A 13,046-nucleotide genomic window follows, 5' to 3' on the forward strand; every position below is an offset into this window, starting at 1 on the left:
TCACATTCCCTGTGTGTTCACTGGGTAAAAGAGATCAGAAAACCCTCTTATGTGACCACAGCATTGTGCCCTGCACAGGAGCAGGGACAGAGCACTCCTGGAGAGCTGTTCTCCCCATGCTGGTCACTGGCAGGAAGGACACAGGTTTTTCCTATTACAGCTTAGTCATGGGACTAATAAAGGCTCTTTAATCATTGTTCGTCGCTTGTACACACACGCACACAAAGGACACTCAGAGCTGAAGTGCAGGAGCAGTCAGCACCTGGCAAAGTCATTACTGGACAGTTTAATTTATTTCTAATCTGATGCTAAGGAAGAGAAAAAGTTAAATGCAAGCTGCTGCCAAGAGAAGAACTTGGCCCATGTTGGAGGGAAGGCTGTGATGGAGTGTGAGGAGTGGAGAGGGAAACTGAGGCAGAAGAGGGTGCAATACATATAGATCTATATTGCACCTATATCTGGTGGGATGGCCTAGTGGGGTGCAGTGGGGAGCCCTCACTGTTCTGGGCTTCTGAGGGGTTCCTGAGGTCAGTTATAGGGCCGAGGTGTGGACAGGATACTGCATACCCCACATCCCTGTGGCTGCTTCCTCTTGCCAGGGGTTAGAAATAAATATTTCAATGAAACCCGATTTCTAAGTACAAACTGCAGCTGCCCTGGAGCTCTCTGACAAGGACCTTCCCAGGTATGCCTGAACTGGACTCAAAACTGCCTGGGTTTTACTTAAAACCTGTGTCCAGACTACTGAGTTCAGTGGAAACTGGAGCTGCCTAGACCCCATCTCCTCAGGCTCGCCATCTCTTTATTTCAGACATCCACCAATAAGCCTGGCTGCAACAAAACCTTATCAACCCATAAAACTCACCCTCCCAAGCACATGTTCTGGCGGCAGGGCTGTGATAAGGGGTTCAAATACAGGAAACCACAGAGGGAGCTCAGCAGAAAGGCACTTGAGGGAGGCCCCACATAAACAATGTCCCATCTGTGCCCTGAGCAAGGCACAGAGCCCATCCCTGTGGCAGCAGTCCATGTGTGCCTGTGGGGTGGGATGGAGATGGGGTAGGGTCTCGTGGTGCTGGGCCAGGCACGGTGTCCCATGGGTCACCAACCCTTTTAAAAGGAGCTTTGGATCCCACAAGGATTCCATCCAGGCATGCCAGGACAAACGCAGCCGGTGGTGACGGCAGCTGCTGAGCCTGGGGTGAGCACTGAGGTTACCTGAGGGAATCACATCTGCCAGAGTCCAGTGAAGCCTTTCCTCTTCCCTTTTTCTTTTTTTTCTTTTCTTTTTTTTTTTTTTTTTTTTTTTTTAGTTTTGTTTTTGTTTCTTCTGGAATAACACATAAAGTTCAGCAAACATTATTCAAATATTTGTGAAGTAAAGGCTGGTATCCTCATGTCTGACAGCAGCTTCCTTGTGTCCTTTCTCTGAGCTTGGAAAGATCAACCCATCTGAAAGGAAAATACCTCAGTGACATGTTTACTTTTTTCACAGCTTGTTTTCTTGCCTGGGTAGGAAAGCCTGAGGCCATCAGTGTTAAAATCTGGGTTTAAAACCAGCGATCCTGTTGTGGGCTGGCAGGTGGAGGCACGGCCACAGCATGCAAGAATCCCTCACCCTGAACTCCCAAATATTCTCTGCAGAAGTTAAAGATTTTGTGGCAGCCAGTGCAGGGGGATGGGTTGTTCCAGTCTCCATTTAGATTTTTCAGATGACCTTAGTGTTCATTCCAGCCCAAAGTTATACCCTTTTGTATTCATTCATTTGATCTTATCCTGTTTTTCCTGTTGGCCCAGGAAACCCTCTCCCCTCTCAATCCTGATATTTAGGGATATCATCATCCATCAGCCAGAACTTTTCAATATATAGTGCTAAAATAAATAACAAAAAATAATACCAAATAAATCAAGCTTCTCCACCCTGTCTGCATAAGCAACATTTCCAGGCCCTGAATCACTTCTGGGGCACTTTTCCTGGACACTCCCGACGTGCCACCCTCCTCTTGGCAAGGGGACACCAGAGCTGGGGACATGGCCCTCCCTGCTCTCACCCCATTGTCACAGCCACAGGAAATGCACCCTCCATCCTCACCCCACCACAGCTGATGGGACACAGTCAGAGTTACTGCAGTGAAATCACAAATCTGAGGACTGGCCCTGGGAGCTTGGATTGCCCATCAGGCACCACTGAAACGTTTTTAGAGGGTGTCCCACTAAAATAAGGCTAAAAGTCATGTTTCTGCCATGGCTTTCACACGTTTTCCTTTCCAAGAAAGAGGTTGTCCCATCTTATAAATCACACCTTCCCTTTTCCTAGAATCTCCTTGTGGTTGTACTAAAAAGGCAATTCTAGCTTGCACCAAGCTGAGGGATCAGGCTTATTTTTTAGCAGCTGTCTAAAAATGTTACCAGAAGGGTTTTATTTTTTCACTGAACAGGTAAGACTGGGGAGGCTCAAGGACCAATCACTTTGCAGCCCCACTGTGAACCCCATGCGCTTCCCCAGGACAGCTGCACCTCCCAGCCCCGTTTGTCCTCCCATCAGGTGAGCTGTGATAGCTTTGCATTGTTAGAATTTATCAATTTATCTGAGCAGCAGACTCCACTCCAGCTCTGTTTGTACCACGGCCTGATGCCAAGTCAAACCACACAACCAAGGCTGTGGCATTGACAAGATCCTCTTTATCAGTCCAAATCCTAGCCCTGTAGAAATGGAGACGTTAGTAGAGGTCCATTTTCATCATTTTCTGGGCTTGGCATCAGTTACACCCCTCTTTTAATTAACTACATGTTGCTTTGTATTCAAAGCCATCTCAGTATTTCAGCAGCGATGGATGCCAAGCTGGCAGGCTCCAAATAACCCAAGGGGCCTCATTGCCCTTTGTAAAATACTGGCTTCTTTCTAGAGCTCCTCCCACAGCCTGAATATAGGAGCAGGGTTTGGGACACCAAAACACCCACGCTGCCCTTCAGAGTCCAGAGGCACAGCCCTGTGCTGAGGTGGGCACTGCTGGGTCCTCCTCCCGGGCAGCAGGACCCAGAGGCACGTGGTGGTGTGGAGATGGTCTCACTGTCCTTTGCCAGCTGTTTTCCTTTGTGAGTGGGGTGAGGATGTGAACTCAGCCCGTCCCAAGTGTCGCTCCCAAGCATTAATCTAACAGGGTGCCTCTGTTTCCATGACCCTGTTTCCACCCTCAGCGTTACACTCCACTCCAGCTCCATGAGCTGTTCCAGATGTTTTGGAAAACCCCTTGCAGTTTGGTAAAAGCTCCAGAAAACAAGATAATTTCTCCCATCAGACAGATCTAAAGGAGGAGGAGGAGCAGCAGCAGAGGATGTGAGGAGCAGAGTCATGGTTGGATAACATCTCCCCAGGCTACGATCCACATCAAGTACAAACCAGGATTGATGAAGTGCTGAGGCAGGTCAGAGCTACCACAGATCCCTCTTGAAGATGGAGGCCAAACCCCTGCAGTCTTTGTCCTTTTCCATCAGTGGGAGTTTTGCCCCTGGCTGCAGCAAATGGCATTTCCCTCTGAGCCTGCTCCGCAGCCCTGAGGGGTTGGAGACTCACCATCAGCCATGCCAGGAACAGGGAAGATGGATACAGCACATTCTGGAGTTGCAGCCCTGTCCTCAGCTCCTGAGCGTGCCTTGGCTTCTCCTGAGCTGCTACTGAGATGCAGATGGGATTCAACCCCAATTCCCAGAGCAGGAAAACTGCAGCCAAAGTGTGGGTGGGTCTGGGTGGAGCCTTCTGTGGATTAAACCCCTTGCTGGACCCCTCCATCCCCCCACACTGTGCTCTTCCTGCCAGTTTGTGTCCCTTCCTCTTGCTGGACCCTTGCACTAACAAATGTTTCATTCATAAAGCATCCCTTCACCTCCCGTGCTGAAATTCTCACGCTCTACTTAGTTCTCTCCATAACTATATAGAATCAAATTACGTGTAAAGCCAGCACCAGAAATAGAGAGGGACTAAATCAACAGCCTGGATTCAGCCTCCACCCAAGCCAGGAGTTGCTGGAAGCCGGACGTGCCTCCAGACTTTGTGGCTGGAACCCATCTGCAAGTCTAAAAGCCAAAATGAAAATAGAGAAGAAACCAAGTAACATGGCATCTCCTTGTCTTGACCACAGGCTCCCTGGGGCAGGGGCTGTCTGTTTGTCTGGAGAAGAACAATTTCACTGTCTGAGAAGGAGGAGCTGGGGCAGGGCCAGGCTGTGGAAGGGGCAGAGAGGAGCAGAGCTCTCAAGGGGGAGGTGGGCTTGTTGCTCCTCCAGCTCCAGAGGAGCCAGCAGCAGTCACAGCTGTAGGGAAGGCCATGATTCCCGCTCTTCATTCCTCAGCACTTCTGTGAGCCCCAAAAATCTCCAAAAAATGTGGTACCATTGGCTACCACCACCTTGGCTCCTGCCTGGCTCTGGGGTGTGACAGCAAGGCATCTGCTCCTGGACAGTGGCTGGGGGAGAGGATGGAGGGGAGCCAGGAAAAGGAGAGAGGCAAAGGCACCTCCTGGCCCCTGGGCAGGTCAGGGGCTCAGGGGGCTGGTGGGGCCTCTGGTCCTTTCCAGCTGAACCCTTGCCTTGGGACCTGAGAGCTGCCCCTCAGCAGCTTGAACGTGTGCCTCTCCTGTGTCTCTCACTTTGAGCTATCCTGGTGACATCAGGAAACCAATGCATTTGGTTCCCTAAATGGGAGAAGGTTTTTTGTCATTGTTGTCATTTTTCTAGTTTCGCTCTTTGTTAGCAGCCCTTCCTCTTCCTCCCTGCTCTCCAAAATAGCAAAAAGCTGCATCCTCCTCCCCAGCTGCCTCTTGTAGGGTTCTGCAACACCCAGAACTTCTCCTCAGCCACCAGCAGCAAAGGTCAGAGCCTGTGGAGGGGACCAGTGCTCCAAGCTCAAGGGTTTGTTGACTGGGTGGCCTGGAGCAGGTATGTGTGGGGTCCTGCTGGAACTGGTACCTTTGGATGTGTACCAGGCTGAAAATGTCCTTCCTGCACTCACCCCTGTGTCATCCCACCTTCTGCCAGAACCTGGGGTGGTGAGTGGACCCTACATCCCTTCTTCTACTGTCACTGTCCCTCTGCTGCAGCAGGGCAGGTGATGAGCTGGTGCCTCACTGCAACAGGACCAAGAGAAGGAAGCAGTGGTGGTGCAAGGAGTGGTCAAATATTCGGAGGTGGAGGAAGGACACGCTCTGGCTCCCAGAGCTGCAAGCCTCTCAGTTTCCAAACCCTTTTCATTGATGAAACCCAGAGTTCCTCCCCAACAAATGCCTCCAAACCCCCTCCAATCTCCCTGGTGTATCCTCGGGGTGGAGTTCACGCTTGTATCAGCAGCTCCAGGAGCCCAGCATGATGCCATCTGTTGTGTCCCAGCACTGACCACCACCGATCTGCCTGGAGGAAAAATTGCCCATCCTGGTTGGAGGCAGCACCATCTGTGCCACCCTGGCGGATGGTGGCTCTTGGACACAGCTCCTCAGGCTGTCTGCCTGCTGGGAAGGGGCTGAGCTGGCTCTGGCCTTGGCACAGCTTCCTCCTGGGTATTATTTGCACTTCTCTGTGCTTGGGAAAGGTCACTCAGGGCTGGGCTGAGCAACTGGCTGGAGGAGGCTGAAGTGTTTGTGATACTGATGGTCTCATTGTTTTCTTCTTTTTAGAGTTTTTCTGCCCCCTTTAGCGCCAGTCACCATCTGACCCCAAACTGGACCTCCTCTAGGACCCAGAATGTGGGACAAATGTTTTCAGGTGTGATGAGAATATCAAGCAAGGGCATGGAAAAGCTTTTATGATGTCAGAATCTAGCACTCCTTATGTTAATAAATCTCCATTGAAAATGGTGCAAAAGCAGGGCTACACAAATCCCAATGTTCCCCAAACCCGAACAGTCCTCATGAAACCTGCCAATAGCCAGAAGGGCTCCAGCACACAGGAGGCACCTGTGGCTGCTCCCTGAACCCCAGAGCATCCCTAAAACCTCACAGGTTGCCTCCCTCCCTCTTTCCACCGCTCCAGGCTTCCTCTGCTCTGCACGTTCTCCAAAGCCAGCTGCAGGCACACGACTGCGGCTCCAGCCCACACGCTGCTGCCCGGGGCACGAGTGCAGGCTTTGAGCCGTGGAGCGTGGCCCGCCCGAGCCGTGCTCAGGCCTGTTGGCACGTGGGCTCCCTGGCCGAGGGGCTGGCACGGAGCTTGCAGGGGGAGCACCAGCAGGAGATGTTTGTGCTCGCAGCCGAGAGCAGGAGCAGAGCGCACGGCCAAGCTGCAGCCCCTCCAGTGGAGTGCCTCGTCCTCCCCCTGTGCTCTGGGGCAGTAAATCATTCAGCATGGAATAAGAGCTGCTCAGACCGAGGAAGAATGGCTCCCCGAGACAGACCTCACCTGGGAAGCCGCTGGGAAGCACTTCTGAATTGGCAAGAGTTAGCAATGGGGAATGAAGGGGGATTTGACAATGCTGATGCCGCTCCTCAGGAACCAGGGACTCAACATAAAAGTGAGCAGGGAGAGTTCATACATAACCTCCCTCCCCCCGAGGATCTGTCATTGCTGTAGCTCTGAGCCACTGTGGAGGGACTAGCAGTACACCCACACACCGACTTGAGGAGCGCGACGGGGCCGAGTGCCAGCTCTCCTCCTCCTCCATCAATCACCAGGAAGAGGGAGACAGATGTTTCCCCAAGGAGTTTGGAAGGTATCATCAAGGAGCAGGATAAATCAGGTCCCTGCATATACAACAGGGCAATTATTTATGGATCATCAAATATTGGCTCTAAAAACCCCAGGCACTAAACAGCAGCCTGTGCCAGGGTGTGTGTTTACCTTCTGCCTGCACCTCACAGAGCAGGAGCGATGGGATCAGCACCAGCCATGACCCAACACCCTTTCCAGCTGGACTCACTGGTGAGGGCAAAGGGACCTACTCTGACATGGCTTTGCCACCTTCTGCCTGGGGAATTGAGCAGGAAAGCACAGTCAGGTTCACCAAGCCTGGCATGCAGCAGGAGTGGGTACGGACCCGCTGGGATCTGCTGGCTGCAGGGATGTTGTGTCACAGCACATGTGGCTGCCCCAAGCCAAAGAAGGAGGGGTAGGTACAACCTGATCTCAGCCACTCTCTGCCTCAAGGCTTTCACCTCTGGAAGACCCTGGTTCAGTTCCTGGCTGAGCCTGGCCATCCCTGACAGGAGCAGCAGCAAAGTGGCAGCAGCAATGCCTGGCGGGATGCCCTTATAAGAGCAAACTCGAGCTCCCAGTCATAAACTAAACCCTTCTCTTTCATTTACTCATCTGACCTGGCGGTGCTGGGACTGATAATGCTGGTTTCCTTTTAAGCAGAGGCCAGTCATAAATAAAATAAACCAGGCATGCTTTGTGTTTCCACTCCTTGCCTTTCATCCCCGCTCCTCAAAGGCACGGAAGGGAAGTCCTGAGCGGGGAGCAGGAGCTGGGCCGGGGACAGCAGCGGCTCCAGGCTTGGCCTCAGCTGCACTTGTGTGGGTTCATGGCCCTGTCGAGGGGTGGGATCACCTTCCCCTTTCCAGCAGCGTGGGGAAAGAGCAATGAGAGGCAGAGACTTCACTTGGAATGAGTCGCATTCACAGCACTGTCCGGGACACAACCAGGCTCCTTTTCTTACCATCCACAAGAATAAAAGCAGAATTCCATACCCAGACAGCTGCTGGGGGAGAGAACATGCCTTCCCTTCCCCAGCCCCAGTGCCTGACTGGGAGGATGATGGGACATGCTAACAGGAGGCCAAAGAATGGAAAGCCTGACAAACACTCATTCCCAGAAGCTGCCGGAGCCGAGGCCGCCCTCGTTAGGGCTGACCCCGCAGTGAGGGGCAGGAGGCTCAGCTGGAGCCCAGCAGCGTGTGCCAGGGTGTCAGCTTCCCCTGTTTCTCTTGCCACCTTACGGGGTGTGATGTTTTCCTTCGGTGCTCTCTGATGAGCTGCCTTGGGATGCTTGGGCTGAGCAGCTGCAAGGGGCTGCTGCCAGAGAGGCTGGAGTCTCCTTACAGCAGGGATGAGAGCTGCAGGCTGCAGCACCCACCCCTGTCCCAGAGCAGCAGCAGGTGTTGCATCAGACTCTTCCAGAGTCAGAGGAGAGTTAGAGTTGGAACCATGAGTGAATTTTGTTATAGTTTGTCTCAGGGATTTGCCTGCACTCTCCAGCCCTCTCCTGGCCAGTTCCATGAAGCACAGCAGTGTGAGATGGCAGAAATAGAGGTTTAACTCACCAAGCTTTAACTCACAAAGGTTTTATAGGTATTTTCTCTCCCATACTAAGCCTGGAGGAGCATTCACAGCATCCAGCCCTGGCACAGCACTGACATGGCCAGTCCCGTGTAGACAGCAGTGCTGGAGAGAGATCCCAAGTTATTGCAGAGCCATGGATCTGGGCGAAAGGGAATGGGGAAGAGCCAGCAAAGCAACATCCCAAACCCTTCCTGGGGTAGCACATTCCTAAAGCAGCATGGCTGGAGCACAGGCTGACCCCTGTTTGCACAGGGGAGTTTTAGGAATTCCCTCAAGAAGATGAAATGGCTGCAGAGGAGGTGCAAATACTGCCAGGCAGCAGATAAGCAAGTCTGGAGAAGCCTTGCATAGAGGTGTGCTCTGGGGAAATCATAGCCCCTAATTTGGTCTGGGAGGCCTGTCTGGATTTGGGGTGACCCTTGGAGAAGTAGCTGAGCCTGCCTGAACACAACCTGCTCTGCAGTGCCCAAGCCTTACCCCCATCCACTGATATCACTAACATAATTATTATAAAGTTGACACAATTATTTAGCTTGCAGAGCTCCTTTCCTACACACAGGACAGTAATTCTGCTTGGTTCTGCCCACCATCTCTGTGAGTATCTCAAAAGCAGCCCTTTGTCCCTGCAGTTCCTTGCAGGCAGCAGAAGTGAGCAGGGATGGCTGACTTGGGGGCTGAAAACACAATATTGGGTTCAGGCCATAAGAAGGGGAAAGATGCAGCTGGGCAGATTGGAGGCACCAATGTCCTTCAGCAACCCAAGGAGCGACAGGTGGGATGTCCTGTCCCTGTCCCTGTCCTTCCAACACCACCTGGGCGCCTCTGCCGCTGGCTCGGGGCTCCCTTGCACGTCCCAATGCTGCCATCTGTAGCACAGAGCTCTGCTCCTGCTCCCCAGCACAGCGCCGGGAGAGCCGGGAGAGACCACGGCAGAGCTCGGCTTCACAAGGTTTGGCTTTGTGAGAGTCCAAATGGGCAAATCCTGGCCTAGGATTTGGCTTTTTCCGTCCAAAGAGAGGCTTCTATGTGTGCTGAATTGCATTTTTAGTTGTCTGCCAAGGGCACCAGAGCCTGGAATTGTAGTTATCATTCTGCTTATCTGCCGGAAATAAAACAAATATTAAATAATACCCAGAGCTGTGGTCTATAAGGGGATTTTAGTCCACAAAAGCCATGGATTCGTGTAGGACCAGCCAAGGATAATCACAGCCTCCCATGCATACAGAGCTGGGGACAGTGCTTCACAGTTTTAAGACATTTACACTGTGGGAAGGGGGGATGCACAACCATCCTTCCCTTGCCTAGCTTATGAAAACACCTCATCACTGAAATTCATTTCAACGCTGCTCATTTCTTGGTGCATTTCCATGTCAGGAAATACTGGACAAAGGCTCGCTCACCCTGCTCCCAAATCCCTGTATTGTCCCCAGCAGGGAAGGGAAATGCAGAAGCGGGGCGTGCTGAGCTCAGCACAGCAGCATCCCGAGTCTGGCCGGCCCCGGGGCACCACGAGGGGGGAAAGTGGCTGTGACAAAGCTGGCATCAGCTAATTTCAGGCCAGGCTGTGACTCACAAAGAGAGAAAAAAGGAAACAGGGAGAAAAATGCATCTCCGATGCTCAGGGTGTAGCTGAGACCCTGTCAGAGACATCATTCCTCTGCCACCTCCCTTCTCTCGGGTCCCTGAGGTGGATGTCAGATGTGCTTTGGGGGTCCCCATCTTTCCTTCGTGCCTTAGACACTTGTGACCCCTCTGGATCACACGGCTCCATCCCGCCCGAGCCCAGCACCGCAGCGGGGCCGGATTAACCCGCCGGCCTCAGAGGGATTTGCTGCTCCCCATCCCGACCTCAGCCCGCCGGGGATGCCAGCCCCGCACACGTGGGCTCCTGGCCGGCAGCATCTATAAAAAGCCCTCTGTGCGTGCCCCGGGCTGGGCTGGAGAGCGATGGCATTGCGGGTGAGCGCTGGGGACAGGGGGTGGCACTGCCGGGGCTGGGGGTGACAGAGGGTAAAGGGAAGTGGAAGGGAAGGGGCAGACAGGTAGAAATCCTGAATAACACAGGGGTTATTGCTCCTCTGTGTCAGTCTGGTCCAGGCTTCTGCAAAAGTGAGTTTTGTGATGCTCAGTAAAGGGCAATAGGAGAGATTTTCATCCTGGTTATAGCAGGGCTGGTCTGGGGTGGTGCTGCCCTAAAGTCAGCAATTCTCACTTGCAGGCTTTAGCTGAGACCTGTGTGTTGCTCTCCATCTCTGTTAGGACAGCCAGCAGCAGAGGGAACAGCCCTTTCCTGTGTGTGCTGTGTCTCTTGCTGGGGTTGGTGCCGTGGTTACAACCCCAGGGTCAGGGCAAGGTGAACCTGGGTGCTGCCATCGTGCCCTTTGAATCCAGAACTCATCAGCTCCAGCAGCTGTCTGTGCTTCAGGGGGTGAGCACTGCTCAGAGCCTTTCAGTGCCCATGTGTGGGGTGCCAAAGCTGCCCTCATAAAGCAGCCAGGCATGAAGGTATGAGGTTGGTCATTGCCAAATGCCCAAAAATGTGCATGTCCTAAAAAAGCATTGGAAATAAAACTTGTGACAGAGAAAGAAACAGGGGAGTTGAAGTCCTGAGCTACAGGAAGGGAGAAACAGGCACACAACTGGCAGCGCAGATGTCAAGGCTGGGGAGATTTTCCTAATGTGAGCAAGTTTGTGAGAGGGGATGCTCAGAAATGCAAGATCGTTAGAGCGCTTAAAAAAAAAAAAAAAAAAAGTGGGGTGAAATGGCAAGAACTTCTTATTAAAATGAGTTATTTAATAAAACTATGAATTATTCAAAAGGAACATTTTCCAGCTCATTTTATGCAAGTTTAACCTTGGAGATGGGGAGAGCACGTGGAACAGGGGCTCAGGCAGGAACTTTTGGGAAGAATCAGCCGTGTAACACTGGATGAGCTCAGTCTGGATGTCAGTTTACACCTGCTCCTCTGCTTCAAAGCCATCACAAAGTTTTCTGCTTCAGATTTATATTGCTCAGGTGCAGAGAGAAGCAGAATATCTTTGTGTCCTGACAACAATGAAGGCATTCAAGTTCTTCTTTTATTTTGGCTTTCTGATCCCGCTCAGCTCTTTACAAAAGACCTGGGGGACAGCAAATCCCACCTCATCAACTGGATGTCATGGAGACTTAATATCTTATCAGTTTAGAGTCTCTGAGATTATTTAGGAGTGAGAAAAAGACAGAGATAGAGAATGTGCCTGTGTGGGAAGGGGAGAGAAAGAAGATTACAATGAAAATGTGAGAAAGAAGAGTCAGGACTGAGTGGGGCAGTGGATCTCTGCCACCTTGCTGTGTCCTCCTCCTTGTCTGCAGTTTGAGGCCCTGCACCCAGAGGGAATCTGTCCTGGATGGAGCATCGTGGTCAAGGGTGAGACCAGCTCCAGTTCCAGCATGTAAGGACATGCTCTGCTCCCAGCCCTCCTGCCTCACAAGGGCCAGAAGCATCATTCACAGCTCTCCATCCCTTTTCTCTCACTGTCTTAGGTTTGAGATTAATTTGCTCTGTGATTCCGGAGACCAAATCGCTCTCCACTTTAACCCTCGCCTCTCCAGCTCCAGAATTGTCTGCAACTCCTTCCTCAACAGCCACTGGGGGCAGGAAGAGGTCAACAGCATCTTCCCCTTCAGAGCAAAGGAGCCCTTTCAGGTAACTTTGTCACCCCACAGGTCTCCTCAGGTCTCACCCAACACTGGGGTGCTCCCCATTGCCTTTCCTGCCAATGCCATACCCAGCAATATCCCCTCTCTGGCTTTGTCTCCTGTTAGTAATCCTGTTATAACCTGGTGATTTATAACCAACTCTGGCACAGACCTGCAGAGCTCCAGCAATAATCCCTGGATGCTGCCTTTGTTTTCAATTTAGGCTTTGCATTACCACCAGATTTTGTTATCATGAAAGGAAAAACTCAGTTATTCCCTCTTTGTGCCCAGAGTGGGGGTGAGCAGTGTGTGTGTGTGAGCTCTGGCAGGGTTTGAGGTGGGTGGACAGACCCAGCAGCTCCCTGACATGACAGAAGCAAGGTTCAGTAAGGCCACATGAACATAACACAGTCTCTCTTTCAGGTTGAAATCTACTCTGACCAGGACTATTTCCATGTTTTCATCAATGAAAACAAAGTCCTGCAGTACAAGCATCGGCAGAAGAATCTTTCATCCATCACCAAGCTGCAGATTCTCGATGATATTGACATTTCTTCAGTGGAAATCACCAAACGAGGTCTTTACTAGAGACCAGAGCTGGGACTCTCTCACAGACCATTCCCCCTCAAGCTTCTGATTCAGCCAAGGATCATTTCCTCCCCGTTTTCACATGCCACCACCAACCAGGGAGATGGCCATGTGTCCTCATAGTGAAGGGATGGACATTCTCATCACCCAGCCCTTCAAAGACCTTCTGCCCCTACAGCTTAGGGTGCACAATAAGCTTTGTAGGTCTGATCATCTTTGCTGCACATCAAAATCTGTCTTGAGTAGTCTGGACACTTGAATGTTACCATAGAAATTGTGTTTGCCCAAGAGTAGGGTGTGCATGAGTACCAGTCCTCATCTGGGCACGTGGGGAATGTGGATGTTAGGGGTGGAAAGGGATGTTTCTTTGCAGGAGCTGGGTAAGAATGATACCAGATTTGCCAATAAAATCAACCAAGTAAATCCCTGCTGAGATATCCCTCCCTGGGCAGATCAATCTCATCATTCCTTCCCTGCCAGTCCAGGCATCTGGCATGAGCAAGGGCTGGTGGCTGG

General features: G+C 51.8%; 1 protein-coding gene across 1 annotated transcript; it reads left to right on the forward strand.

Moving 5' to 3' along the window:
• Positions 1–10,210: 10,210 nt before the first annotated feature.
• GRIFIN (galectin-related inter-fiber protein) lies at positions 10,211–12,530 on the forward strand. Its single transcript, XM_041462099.1, has 4 exons — positions 10,211–10,222; positions 11,616–11,695; positions 11,787–11,949; positions 12,366–12,530. The coding sequence occupies exons 1-4, from the start codon at positions 10,211–10,213 to the stop codon at positions 12,528–12,530; spliced, it is 420 nt and encodes a 139-aa protein (XP_041318033.1).
• The last annotated feature ends 516 nt before the right edge of the window (positions 12,531–13,046 follow it).

Source organism: Pyrgilauda ruficollis, unplaced genomic scaffold (genome assembly GCF_017590135.1).
Source record: "Pyrgilauda ruficollis isolate IOZ18807 unplaced genomic scaffold, ASM1759013v1 scaffold16, whole genome shotgun sequence".
In the NCBI taxonomy this organism is placed as follows: Eukaryota; Metazoa; Chordata; class Aves; order Passeriformes; family Passeridae; genus Pyrgilauda; species Pyrgilauda ruficollis.